This window comes from Colletotrichum karsti, assembly GCF_011947395.1.
Source record: "Colletotrichum karsti strain CkLH20 chromosome Unknown Scaffold31, whole genome shotgun sequence".
In the NCBI taxonomy this organism is placed as follows: domain Eukaryota; kingdom Fungi; phylum Ascomycota; class Sordariomycetes; order Glomerellales; family Glomerellaceae; genus Colletotrichum; species Colletotrichum karsti.
Genome location: NW_024065931.1, coordinates 555841 through 568313, shown reverse-complemented (window position 1 = coordinate 568313; position 12473 = coordinate 555841). Strand labels below are relative to the sequence as shown.

The window sequence follows — 12473 nt, the reverse complement described above, 5'->3', positions numbered from 1 at the left end:
GCTGTGATGCTGCTCTGGTGATTGCCCCTCGAACCATCTGCCGTGCCTTTTAGCTTATGACTCTTCTCACTTCATTGAGTAAGGTAAATAGATAAATAAAAAATTAGTCTTGGACCGTTACTTTGGATTTGTATCTCCATAGAGTTCCCGGCCCGTCTGGTTTGTGGCTCAGCAATTTCACCTTTCTCCGTGACCAGCACTCTATACCTATTCTTTATATTTACCTACCTACTCTGCACCGCACCTGCTAAACTCTGCCACCGCTCAAGTCTGCGCAAAATCTACCCCGCCATACTTGCGCGCCGACAACCATCCCATCTCAACCCCGCAATCCCTCTCTACAACCCTCTTCCAACAACAAAACAACCCCCAAAATCAGTCAAGATGGCAGGTGGACGTGGACAACCAGGCTCCAGCTCTCGCGGCCGCGGCGGCAAGTTCAGAAAGTTTACTCGTGGAGGTTCGTCTCACATGCGTACCTGCGACTGTGACGACCTCACGCACGTGCTGATCATCTTATCCTTACAGGTGGCAAGCACTTTTCTCGCGACCTGCGCCCCCTCGATGCCGATGGCAATGAAGTCAGCATGTGGTCCGATAAAGCCAAGAAGGACGACGACGACTCCGACGACAGCGAGGAAGAGGACTCTGAAGAGGATTCCGAGGATGAGTCCGACTCCGACGACGCCAAGCCCCAGGCTGGCGAGCTGTCCCGCGCCGACCGCAAGGCCGCGGCCAAGGCTCGCAAGGACGCTGCCATCGCCAAAAAGAAGGGCCAGAACGTCGAGGTTGGCGATCTCCCTCCTTCCGACTCCGAAGAGGACAGCGATGACGACATGCCTGCCAACCCGAATCACTCCAAGGCCGCCCGCAACCAGACCAAGGCGCCCCCCAAAGAAGTCGAGGAAGCTACCGAGGGCGTCAAGAAGCTCGCCGTCGCCAACAACCGCAAGGAGCGCGAGAGCTTGGAGGCCGCGCAGGCCAAGGAGAGATATCGCAAGCTGCACGAGGCCGGCAAGACGGATGAGGCCAAGGCCGACATGGCCAGATTGAGGCTCATCCGTGAACAGAGAGCGGCCGACGCTGCCCGCAGAGAGGTATGTCCTACCCTCGAAGCCTCGTCTACCATGAGACTGGACAGCTGACTAAATATGTTTTCCCAGGCCGAGAAGGAGGAGCGTGAAGCCCAAGAGGCTGCTAAGAGAGCTGAGATTGAGAAGAAGGAGGCCAAGAAGAGGGAGGCTGCTTTGGGACCGGCCGTTAAGAAGGGCAAGAAGTCTAGCAAATGAGTCTGCTCTGGAGTTCACGGGCTGTTGCTTCGACAAGGCAGTCTGGATACCACTTTTCATCAACATATACCATCGTTCTTCCCCGTCTACATTCGCTTGCCGCACAACGTGCGTCAGATATTCCTGCCTGAGCCAACCTGTGAGAAATACACGCCTACAGCCATGCTTTTTTCCGTGCCACCCAGAGAAGATGATTCCCCCCAAAAACATCTTATTAAAAGTACATGATACGCCGCATTGCATGATGAAGATGAAGCCTCGTACAAATACACAGCATGACAGGTGATCACATGTTTGCCGGTCCTTCCGTCCCCGTACTTTCAAACCAGAGCTTGTCGAAATCCACGCCCTGCTCTTGGAATAGGTCCCGAATCTTCTTGGCGACTTCGGTCTGCTTCTCGGGTCCGAAGCCACCAGGCTGCGACGACTCAAACTGCACAATTTCAATCCAGCGGAAGAAGAGATCCTCCTTGCCAATGGTCGACAACGCATCTCTGAAAGCAAAGACTTGTCTCCGTCTGTCGTCTTCCTTGGCGTTCGTGCCCTCTGCCTCGAGGCACATCCACTCGTAGTCTTCGTGGTATACCAGGACGAGGTTTCTAAAGACGTCCAAGGCAATGCCCTTCTTGTCCACCAGGTTGTGGGCGAGAACCATCTTGTTCCAGTCGAGGTCCCACTGCCCCGTCATCGTGAGATAGCCCGTCTTCTCCTGCAGCAGGAGCGGCGAAGTAGCCTGTCGAATAATTGACTGAAGCGCCTGGTTCTTCTCCTTCTCCTTGAAAATATCGCCGAGTTGCTGGTCCCACTCCCGGCTGCGCCGGACGTAGATTTCCTTCTCTCGGAAGCCGACGTTCCACCGCCATTGGACTGGGTTGCCGTAGGTTTGGCCGAAAACGAACTCAACAGGCCACGGCCAGACAAAGACGAAAAGCATCAGATCCAGCATCAGAGTGAAGCCTCGCTTGCTGATCTCCCACAAAAGTGCCGACCAAGTTGAGTCGGGAATCGAAAAGGTCGTCTCATTCGGGTAGCCGGCGGCAGACTCAATAAACTTGAAATAGTAGGGCAGGATGTACCACATGCGCAGGACGAAGAGTGCGGCGACGACAACATTCATGCCAACCGGCACGAGGAAGATCTTTCTCTTGAAGTCCGCGGGCTTGGAGTCGATGTGGGCGATGTAGACATGCCTGGGGTCGAGAGTGTCGATGAACGGCTGTAGCACATCGGCTGCTTTTTTGAAGGGCTTTGGCGGGGTGCCCGGTGCCGCCGACGTTGTCGACTTCGTCTTGACAGCTTTCACTTTGGGCGCCATTCTGACCGTCGTGACACCAAAATGGCAGGTTGAGTGAGCTGTGAGGTGAGAGTTGGCGTGTGCTTGAGAGCTGTCGTCTACTCAGGGGCCAGGGACGTATGGTGGAGTCTGGGCAACCAATCAAAACCCACACAATGTCGGGAACATCGACCAGGAACTTTGGAGCTAAGAATTTCGAGCTCGAAGCTTGTCCTGGAATTTTCATTCTCGCAGTGTTCATGTTGCGCCCAACCACAGACCATGCTTAGATGTAGGATATGGAAGGTAGGTGTTTCCTCTTCATATGGACTTCGTCAATCCGAGAATTTGGACTGATAACTCTGTAGGAGCGAAGCAGTGCGTACGTTTGCGCCTTCTGTCGCCACCCCGCCCTGGCGCAACAACGTGACCTGGGTCGACGAAACTATTCCGACACATCGGAAACACCCTCGAAAGGCCCCAACTTCTCTGGAGGTTGGGGCAGCAGCAGCGGTGCGAGCGCGACAGGTTCATCTGCCATTCCTCGACCCGTCGGTCCTGTAGTCACCTCAGGGTGGGGGAAGCCAGCTTTTGGAGGCGTGCCGCCAATACGACCAAGCAGCCCGGCTGCGTCGAGCCCCGATGGCCAGCAAGTGAATTCCACTGCGAATAGGGTCCCGGTCGACGATGGACTTCTTCCCCACGAACGTGCTGCACGAAGGCGACTGGCGAAGCCGGCACCGCCCCCGCCCCCGCCCCCAACCGAAGCCCCAAAGACGAGGAAGATATTCACGCAAGGGCTTGATAGTAGCATAGGACAGTCACAGCGCCCCATTCGCGGTAGCTTTTCTGCACCGAGAAGGGGTGGTCTCGAAGAAAAGTCTCGGACGGAGAATCGACCAGTAGACCAACCAGACAGGACGAAGGCAGGCGAACCCGGGAAGAACGATTGGCGACACAGAGGATTTGACCGCACTCCATTACCTGGCAGTGAGAAAAAACTTCAGAGCAAGCCGGTGCCGCACCACCGTCACTCCGTCAAAGACGGCCTCGGAAAGCCATTTGCACCAAAAGTGGAAGCGTCCAAGACCATCGACGCCGGGAAATCAGACACAGAACAGCCGGCTCAATGGGGCTTGCTGGCCAGGAGAGCCAATGCTCTCCCGCCTGTGGAGGAGCCCTTGCCGGTGCGTAAGGAAGCCATCAAGTCTTCACAAGACGCCCTTCCAGCTATCAAAGACGACTTCTTTTCCAAAGTCCAACAGCACGTGCATAGCAGGCAAAGCAACACTCCCGACGCCTTCCCCGATGCTTTCCCCGATCCTCGATCAGCTTTCAGCGAGGTAGTGAAGAGCGAGGTAGTGAAGAGCGAGGTAGTGGAGAGCGAGGTAGTGGAGAGCGAGGTAGTGGAGAGCGAGGTCGTGGAGAGCGAGGTAGTGGAGGTCGAAGTGACGGAATCACGCCAAGGAAAAAATATCGATGAATCCTATGAGATCGACCGCAACGCGAGAAAGCGTGACAAGGGTGGTCGTCGCGGGGAGGACTGGGGCTCAGCTCGTGGGTCGAAAAAGTCAGCTTCACAAAAGAGATGGGAGGATCAGAACCAGGAGTGGGGTGCCAAGGATGCTCAACGAGCTGCTGCACGCCGCCAGCAAAAGGCCGAGGAGAAAGCGCGCAGGAGGGCGGAGGCAGAGGCTGCAGCACCTCAGTCCATCTTGTTGCCCGAGTTCATCAGCATTGCAAACTTGAGTGTGGCACTAAAGATGAAGCCCCATGACTTTCTCGGAGCTTTGGTTGAGATGGGTTTTGAGGACATCACCGAGGAAAGCATCATGACTGGAGAAACAGCTTCCCTCGTTGCCATGGAGTTCGGTTTTGAGGCAGCGGTTGATTCTGGTGGCCAACGAGACTTGAAGCCCCGTCCGCCGCCAGAGGACATGTCAATCCTACCGCCGCGTCCTCCTGTTGTAACCATCATGGGCCACGTCGACCACGGCAAGACGACTCTGCTGGACTTTTTGAGAAAGTCATCCGTTGCGGCTCAGGAGCATGGTGGCATCACCCAGCACATTGGTGCTTTCATGGTCAAAATGTCGTCCGGAAAACTCATTACCTTCCTTGACACCCCCGGCCACGCTGCCTTCTTAACTATGCGACAGCGCGGTGCAAACGTCACTGACATTGTCGTGCTGGTCGTTGCGGCCGATGACAGCGTCATGCCCCAAACCTTGGAGGCCTTGAAGCATGCCAGAGCAGCAAAGGTACCAATCATCGTGGCCATCAACAAAGTCGATAAGGAAGATGCTCGGCCCGATCAGGTCAAGGCAGATCTTGCTCGTCATGGCGTTGAAATAGAGGATTTCGGCGGCGATGTCCAAGTTGTCTGCGTGAGTGGAAAGACAGGCCAAGGCATGGACGAACTGGAAGAGAACATTGGTGCACTCGCAGAAGTCCAGGATATGCGAGCTGAAACCGACGGCATGGCGGAGGCTTGGGTACTGGAGGCTAGTGTCAAGCCTTACGGCAAGTCTGCAAACATCCTCGTAAAGCGCGGAACGTTGCGGCCTGGCGACCATATTGTAGCAGGTACAACTTGGGCCAGAATCCGAATGCTGCGAAACGAAGCAGGTCAGGAGCTTGATGAGGCACCCCCGGGTACGCCAGTCGAAATCCTTGGATGGAGAGAGCAACTGCCCGCTGCTGGAGACGCAGTCCTCCAAGCCCCTGACGAGGACCGTGCAAGAACTGCTGTCGACTATCGTGAGGAAATGCGCGAGCGAGAGGCGTCCTCCAAGCAATTGGCTGAGCAAGAGCAACGCGAGCGCGAGGTTAAGGCAGCGGCAGAAGCTGCAGCTGCAGCCGAGGCTGGCGAAGAGGTCAGCGAAGAGGCAACCGCCAAGATCGTCAACTTCGGCGTCAGAGGAGACGTGGTGGGCTCTGTAGAAGCCGTTTGCGCCACAATCAGCGAGATTGGAAACAATGAGGTCAGGTCCCGCATTCTTTGGTCGGCAGCCGGCCAGGTTTCCGAATCAGACGTTGAGCATGCTGCGGCATCCAAGAGCGTCATTGTCAACTTCAACAGTACGGTTGCTGGTCATATCAAGCGCATGGCGGAGGAGAAGGGAGTCAGGCTCATTGACCACTCGGTCATCTACCACCTAGCCGACGAGGTCAAGCAGGTCATGTCGCAGAACTTGGCGCCAAAGATCACGCAGAAGGTGACGGGCGAAGCCGAGATTCTGCAAGTGTTCTCTATCAACCTCAAGGGACGCTCGTACAAGAACATTGCCGGTTGCAAGGTCAGAAACGGATTGGTTACTCGGTCAAATAATGTGCGCGTCTTCCGAAAGGGAGAGAAGATCTACGATGGTAAGTCAACCTTGAAACTCTCGCTAGTTGCTCAAATTATCTAACACACTCTATAGGCAAGATCGAGACCCTTAAGCACGGAAAGAGGGACGTGAGCGAGATCAGAAAGGGTTCCGAGTGTGGTATCTCCTTCGATGGTTTCGCTGACTTCCAGGCCGAAGACCAGATCCAGGTCTACGAGGAGGTGATAGAGAAGAGGTCCTTGTAAGAAGTCTGTAAGATATGGGAAAAGTCTACACTCGTGTAAGAAGAAATGTACGGAATAGAGATGGACGAGGACAACGAACCGCGGACGGCAGATCCCGATTGTTAGACGAGGTCGACTCACATAGACACAGCTCATCACCTTGTCACTGTAGAAGTATTAGTCAATAATGTCAACTGTACAACACCTGAACAAAGTTTGAAGTCTTGTATTATTTTTTTGTTCATTACCACCGTTTCGGCGCGGAAACTACATTTGAGGAAAATGATTTGCTGGTGACTGTTGATTGAGACCGCTCCTTCTCGAGCTTGTTCAAACCCATCTTGTCCGTGACCGGTGTCGCGTTGATGATATTGTCAAAGTCGTCGTCGTCCTCACCATTGTCTGAGTCTGGCTCGATATCCGAGTCGGGCTTTAATGTTTGTGGCCGCGGTATCGATTCTGGCTTCTTTTTGTCCTGTGCTGAAGGATTGGAGAAGGTTTTTGACGCTAGAACCTTGCGACGGATCTCCTCCATGGCGGCATCTTCGTCACTGTCGTCGGATATCGCGTAAGGATCCTTGTCTTCTTCTTCCTCCTCCTCTTGCTTCTTCGCAGGCTTCTTGCCGAGGTAGATGCCGTCAACGCTGCCTTCATCTCCGGATTCTCCACTCTCCTCTTCGTCGTCTTCATCGCCCTCCTCCTCATCATCCGAATCGGGTATCACTCTGCGGTTCGTGTTGCCGCTCTTCCACATGTCGTCCGCATCACCAACCTCTCTGCTCTCCGCGTACTCCTTGTCCAACCTGTCCATCCACTCGTCTTGCACCTTCTTTACGCCCTTCTCGTCCTCGCAAGCAGCGTACTTCTTGAGCAGACTTCCGTTGATCTCCAAGAAAGCTTCGCCGTACGAGAACGGCGCAAGAACCTGCTCTGCCCACTCAGGATGGCCGCAGATGTAGAACGCGGCAGCCAACGCCTCGACACAGTTCAACTTCCACGGCTTGCCGTAGTTGACCGTATTTGCTGCGACAAGATACGGCAGCAGGCGCTCGCATTTCCCCCCGACCTTGTTCCACTGGATCTCCTGCATTCGCGCCCAGCTGGCTTCGACGACGGCGGCGCCGTACTGCTCCATCAGATCGCGGTCGGCAGGGGACACAGTGTGTTTGCCGTTTGGCGTGATGATGACACCGTTATGGCGCTGGCCGACATGAAGATCGCGCATCATGCCCATTCGAATTAGTCTCTTGCCGGAGCATCGCTTCGGGTCGCAGTGTCCCAGATCCCAGCAGGCGGCCTTGAAGGTAGGGCGGGAGGTGGGTTGGCCATCTTCGGCGTCGTCGCCTGCTCGCGGTTGTCGAGGGCGCGGCGGGCCCGAGTGGTGATTCTTACGACCGCGGGCGCCGAAGTTATCTTTCTTGTGCCGGACCATGGTTGGCAGGATGCGTAAAGTTGTGTGACTGGGAAGATTCCGGTGATGTTTCCAAGTCCCTTCCTTCACTTCAAAGACGATTTGGCGGGGTAGTGGGGGGCAAAATTACAGGCGATAGGATGCGAAATTCGATAAAGAGCTCTTATGCAATTAAACGCCGATATTGCCCAATGAGGCAAGCAAGTCCACACGGAAGCACAGGCCACATTTTGGACCGGAGTCAAGGCGAAGTGGCTCCAGTGGCCTCCCGCGGCGGCGGCTGTCACCGTACGTAAGGTAGCACGTAGCAGCCCCTCGTCATTCGGCCACAGATTACCTTCGGTACCTACCTAACCCAAGCACCCAAGGGTTCCTTCATGAGGGATGCCTGCGCCGACCTAATTCAATCTGTTCAATTCACAGGCGCTCGCTTGGCCAGCTCAAGATCTCCCAACGGCCACCTCTCTCTCTCCGATGTCCTTCGCGCCCTGAATCCCTCTTGACGACGACTGCGAGAAATCCCTCCCGCCAAGATAGCTCCCTTACCTCCTCGCCCGAGGCCATACCCGGACACCAACACGATCACGATGGAGGCCGCATCAGCTCGAGCTGCGGCCCGAGACCGCTGGGGCGAGATGGGCGCTCCCACCCCATCGCAGCTGCAGCGCTTCATCCAAGCTGCCTGTAGCCCCGAGAATTATGAGCCGAACCTTGCTCTCAACCTGGAGATTGCCGACCTGATTAATTCCAAGAAAGGCTCCGCCCCGCGCGAGGCCGCCGTCGCCATCGTCAGCTACATCAACCACCGCAACCCCAACGTGGCTCTATTGGCGCTGAACCTGCTCGACATCTGTGTTAAGAATTGCGGCTATCCTTTCCACTTGCAGATCAGCACCAAGGAGTTTCTCAATGAGTTGGTCAGGAGGTTCCCCGAGCGGCCGCCGATTCGAGCGACGAGGGTGCAGATGAAGATCTTGGAGGCTATCGAGGAATGGAGGAGTACGATATGCGAAACGAGCAGATACAAGGAGGATTTGGGCTTCATCCGCGACATGCACCGCCTGCTGAGCTACAAGGGCTACACGTTCCCCGAGGTCAGGCGAGACGACGCCGCGGTGCTGAACCCCAGCGACGTAAGTGTCTTTTTGTTGTGCGACAAGTCGAGTAACGTACTGACCGGTTCAGAACCTGAAATCAGCCGAAGAAATGGAGGAGGAGGAGCGCGAGGCGCAATCAGCCAAGCTTCAGGAGCTTATCCGACGAGGAACCCCCGAAGATCTGCAAGAGGCCAATCGCCTTATGAAAATCATGGCCGGCTATGACACTCGCTCCAAGACCGACTACCGCGCTAAGGCCGCGCAAGAGGTTGCGAAAATCCAAGCCAAGGCTCGTCTGTTGGAAGAGCGGCTCGAAGCTTTCCAACAGGGTGACACGATGAAGGACGGCGATGTCTTCTCAGAGCTTGCTGCCGCCCTGCAAAGCGCACAGCCCAAGATTCAGAAGATGTGCGAAGAAGAGTCGGACGACCACGAGGCCGTCGCAAAGCTTCTTGAGATCAACGATAGCATACACCGAACCGTTGAGCGGTATAAGCTTATGAAGAAGGGCGATCTGGAGGCGGCCAAGAAGGTGGCCAGTGGCGCGCCCCTACCAACAACATCTGGCTCGTCCAAGAGCGCAGCGCAAGAGTTGTCTCTCATTGATTTTGATGGAGAGGCGGATGCTACAAATGGCTCGTCCTCTGAGCAGCCAGCATCGCAGTCTACAGGAGTTGAAAATGACCTACTTGGCCTGTCCATGGACGACTCCAACAGCTATGGCCAAGGAGGTGCTCTGACTCTCGGCTTTGGGGCCAATTCAAGTAAGTTTTGTGCTCCTTTTCACACAAAGCCTTCATTGTGCTGACAGAATCCAGACATCCCAGGTCCAGCTCTGCTCTCTTCCATGACGGAGGACAACAGCGCCAAAGGCCCCATGAGCAAAACAACAACACCCCAGCCACCATCTTTCTCTCAATTTGCTTCCTTCACGTCCCCCGCTGCGTCCCAGTCTGGTACGCCCCAGCCGTCTGTAATGTCTGCATTTAAGCCGCCTCAGCAAGCCGCGGCCCCGTCGTCTGATCCTTTTGCTGCCCTTGGATCCCCTGCTTTCTCTTCAAAGCCTTCTACCCCAGCTCCTGCTTCCCAGCCCGCGCCAGCTGCAAATGATGATGATGAATGGGCCTTCTCATCGGCGCTCCCCCCTGAACAACCTAGCCTTCCGAAGGAACACCGCGCAACCATTAGCGAATCCACCGTCAAGATCGAGATGATGGCTGGTAGAACCGGACCCGGCAACTCTCTCAACTTCAGTTTTGCATTCTCGAATAACTCCGCTCAACCCGTGACCGAGCTTCACTTCCAGCTCGCCGCGACAAAGGTCAGTAGCTTCAATTTGTAGTTGAAAGACAGTCGAAGGATAGAAGTGCTGACACATCACAGGGCTACGAACTTCAACTCAAGCCCCAGACTGGGCGCGCCTTAGAGCCTAAGCAGAGTAGGGGCGTGACACAGGCTGCAGAAGTGTGGCACGCAGGAGACAAGAACCGTAAGGTGCAATCTATCAAGCTGCGGTGGAGGGCATCGTACAAGGTGGGGTCGGAACAGAAGAACGAGATGGGGGAGATCCAAGAGTTCAGTATCGCATGATGAGATAGGATATGTGGAGGGGGGTCCGGGGTATTAAAGACGCAATGAGGGTGTTTGGAGGGAGGCATGATGCTGTGAAAAAAGACGTATAGAATCTAGGGTATCGAAGAAACTGAGGGGGTGGCAGTCTGCCTGTCCCTCGGTGTTTCTCTGCATCGTGTGTCTGTTTTGGGGTGCAGGTGTGGCCTCGCTTGCGCGTGGGCGATGAGATGAATGGAATGAAAGAATCAGGTGCGGTGCCAGGTGCAATGCCCGGTGCAGCAGAGCAGAGCGATGCACCAAGGGCCGGATGGGCGAGAGGGAGTGCTGGCCCGACCCCTTATGTATAACTTCCCCCCGAGGATTGCTAAAATGAGCCTTGGCCGAGTGGTTACAAATTAGCGGTGTTAGCGCGCGGCAGTGAAACGTGATCACAGAGCCTCGGTGTTCAGCCTTGAGTTGAAGCAACCCTGACCAGACTTAGCCTCGTTAACTCGTGGAGATCTGTATCTTAAGGGGTTAGATGGATACCGAAGGTGATATCTTTTTTGGCAAAATCGATTGATACTACTTTTATCGTGTTTGGACAATGTTTCGTTTTGAGGGTTTTGGGAAGGAAGGCGTCGGTCGTTCCTGCCGTTTCGTGATGCGTACGGCTGTGGTGGTGATGATGCGCTTGGTGTTGTTCGGCCTGGGAAGGCAGGAACGGGGCCGGGTGGGGCCTCGAATGGTCTGTGCGACGGTCCGGCATTGGAAAATGATGGGTGGGGGCCGCCTGTCAGGCACGGTGCCGGGATGACCTCAGAGCTTGAAGCGTCTGTTCCTTCTAGTTCATAGAGGAGCGACTTGGCATTTACTTCAATATTGCTGAATTCAGTCTCCAAGGCTACATTATTCGGCGCGAATCAAAACAGAGCCTTTGGTGTGCTACTTCAATAAGTTGCAACTGCAACAGAACAAAGACAACAATCTTGTTCTCCACCTAACGTCGCGCCGCCTTTGAACCACAACTTCGACCCGAAGACGCCATCATGGGCTCCGACGACGAGCACCGCAGCCACAAGTCGCGGCGCAGTCGCCACAACGACGATGACGAAAAGGACGGCGACAGACCGCGCAGAGACACAAAAGACAGAGACAGTCACCGGCGAAGACACAGCAGAGACAGAGAAAGAGACCGCGACTCGGACAGACGCAAGGAGCGACGGAGATCACGATCACGAGACAAGCGCGACCGACGCCGCTCGCGCACACCAGACCCGTCGACGCGCAGACGCTCCCGCTCACGCGACCGAGACCGCGACCGCGACCGCGAAAGACGCAGACGACGATCCCCGCGCGACGAAGACCGCGCAAGCAGCGGCAAAGAAGTTGCCCGTCGGCGCCGCCGCGACGACGACCCCGAATCCGATTCCGACGCGGAGGCCCACAAGCGCAGCAAACGCGCGAGCCCCCTCCGCCGCGCCGGCCCGCTCCCGTCCCAGGACGACTCCTTCGCCGTCTCCAAGGGCGAAGAGCCCGAGAAACCGAAGGAGAAGCCCAACCTGCGCACGACGGGCGTGCTGGCGGCGGCCTCCAACTCGGTGCAGCAGGCGGACGGGACGTCGATTGTGTTGAAATACCACGAGCCCGCCGAGGCGCGCAAGCCCCCCGCCAAGGACCAGTGGAAGCTGTTCGTGTTCAAGGGGCCGGACATTGTGGACACGATCGACCTGAATCTGCGCAGTTGCTGGCTGATTGGACGCGAGGCCGCCGTGGTCGATCTCACGGCGGAACACCCCAGCATCAGCAAGCAGCACGCCGTCATCCAATTTCGGCACGTCGAGAAGAGGAACGAGTACGGCGACCGCATCGGGAAAGTCAAGCCCTACCTGATCGACCTAGAGAGCGCCAATGGCACGGTGCTGAACGGAGATAAGGTTGCCGATAGTCGATACTATGAGCTTCGGGACAAGGATATGGTTAAGCTGGGACATAGTACGCGGGAGTATGTGATCATGCTGGCGCCTAGGGATTAATAGGTCGCTCGATTCAGTGCGCGATTGAGTGCGGTAACTCTAGATAAGGCGTCCAAGAAGTCACGGGTAGAGGGAGTTATGTGTATTCGGTGCAGGATCCATTCACAAATGGATGTTATCGCTCAAAAGTATGGGACTATGGGCATCTATGAAAACTGCGTAGAAGGAAAGATACCTGACGCTCTTAAAATCATCAGTTGAGTTACAGAGGGAATTGTTTGGCACAAGACAGTCAGTCATGAAGCCGGCTTCAGGAGCAA

The 12473-nt window shown here is 55.7% G+C and overlaps 6 protein-coding genes across 6 annotated transcripts; 4 read left to right on the top strand and 2 right to left on the bottom strand.

The window, feature by feature from the left end:
• Window positions 1-384: 384 nt before the first annotated feature.
• CkaCkLH20_09048 (28 kda heat- and acid-stable) lies at window positions 385-1289 on the top strand (the record flags this gene model as incomplete). Its single annotated transcript, XM_038891763.1, has 3 exons — window positions 385-460; window positions 529-1097; window positions 1164-1289. 3 exons carry the CDS (start codon window positions 385-387, stop codon window positions 1287-1289), a joined length of 771 nt encoding a protein of 256 aa, XP_038743050.1.
• A 286-nt stretch (window positions 1290-1575) lies between these two features.
• On the bottom strand, window positions 1576-2604 carry CkaCkLH20_09047 (uncharacterized protein; the record flags this gene model as incomplete). The annotated part of the gene is made up of 1 exon (XM_038891762.1): window positions 1576-2604. One exon carries the CDS (start codon window positions 2602-2604, stop codon window positions 1576-1578), a length of 1029 nt encoding a protein of 342 aa, XP_038743049.1.
• Window positions 2605-2738: 134 nt separating this feature from the next.
• CkaCkLH20_09046 (translation initiation factor IF-2) lies at window positions 2739-6139 on the top strand (the record flags this gene model as incomplete). The annotated part of the gene is made up of 3 exons (XM_038891761.1): window positions 2739-2816; window positions 2931-5931; window positions 5988-6139. The coding sequence occupies 3 exons, from the start codon at window positions 2739-2741 to the stop codon at window positions 6137-6139; spliced, it is 3231 nt and encodes a 1076-aa protein (XP_038743048.1).
• Window positions 6140-6362: 223 nt separating this feature from the next.
• CkaCkLH20_09045 (uncharacterized protein) lies at window positions 6363-7550 on the bottom strand (the record flags this gene model as incomplete). The annotated part of the gene is made up of 1 exon (XM_038891760.1): window positions 6363-7550. One exon carries the CDS (start codon window positions 7548-7550, stop codon window positions 6363-6365), a length of 1188 nt encoding a protein of 395 aa, XP_038743047.1.
• A 566-nt stretch (window positions 7551-8116) lies between these two features.
• CkaCkLH20_09044 (VHS domain-containing protein) lies at window positions 8117-10216 on the top strand (the record flags this gene model as incomplete). The annotated part of the gene is made up of 4 exons (XM_038891759.1): window positions 8117-8662; window positions 8715-9390; window positions 9445-9947; window positions 10010-10216. The coding sequence occupies 4 exons, from the start codon at window positions 8117-8119 to the stop codon at window positions 10214-10216; spliced, it is 1932 nt and encodes a 643-aa protein (XP_038743046.1).
• A 1010-nt stretch (window positions 10217-11226) lies between these two features.
• Window positions 11227-12213, top strand: CkaCkLH20_09043 (fha domain protein; the record flags this gene model as incomplete). Its single annotated transcript, XM_038891758.1, has 1 exon — window positions 11227-12213. One exon carries the CDS (start codon window positions 11227-11229, stop codon window positions 12211-12213), a length of 987 nt encoding a protein of 328 aa, XP_038743045.1.
• Between the last annotated feature and the right edge of the window lie 260 nt (window positions 12214-12473).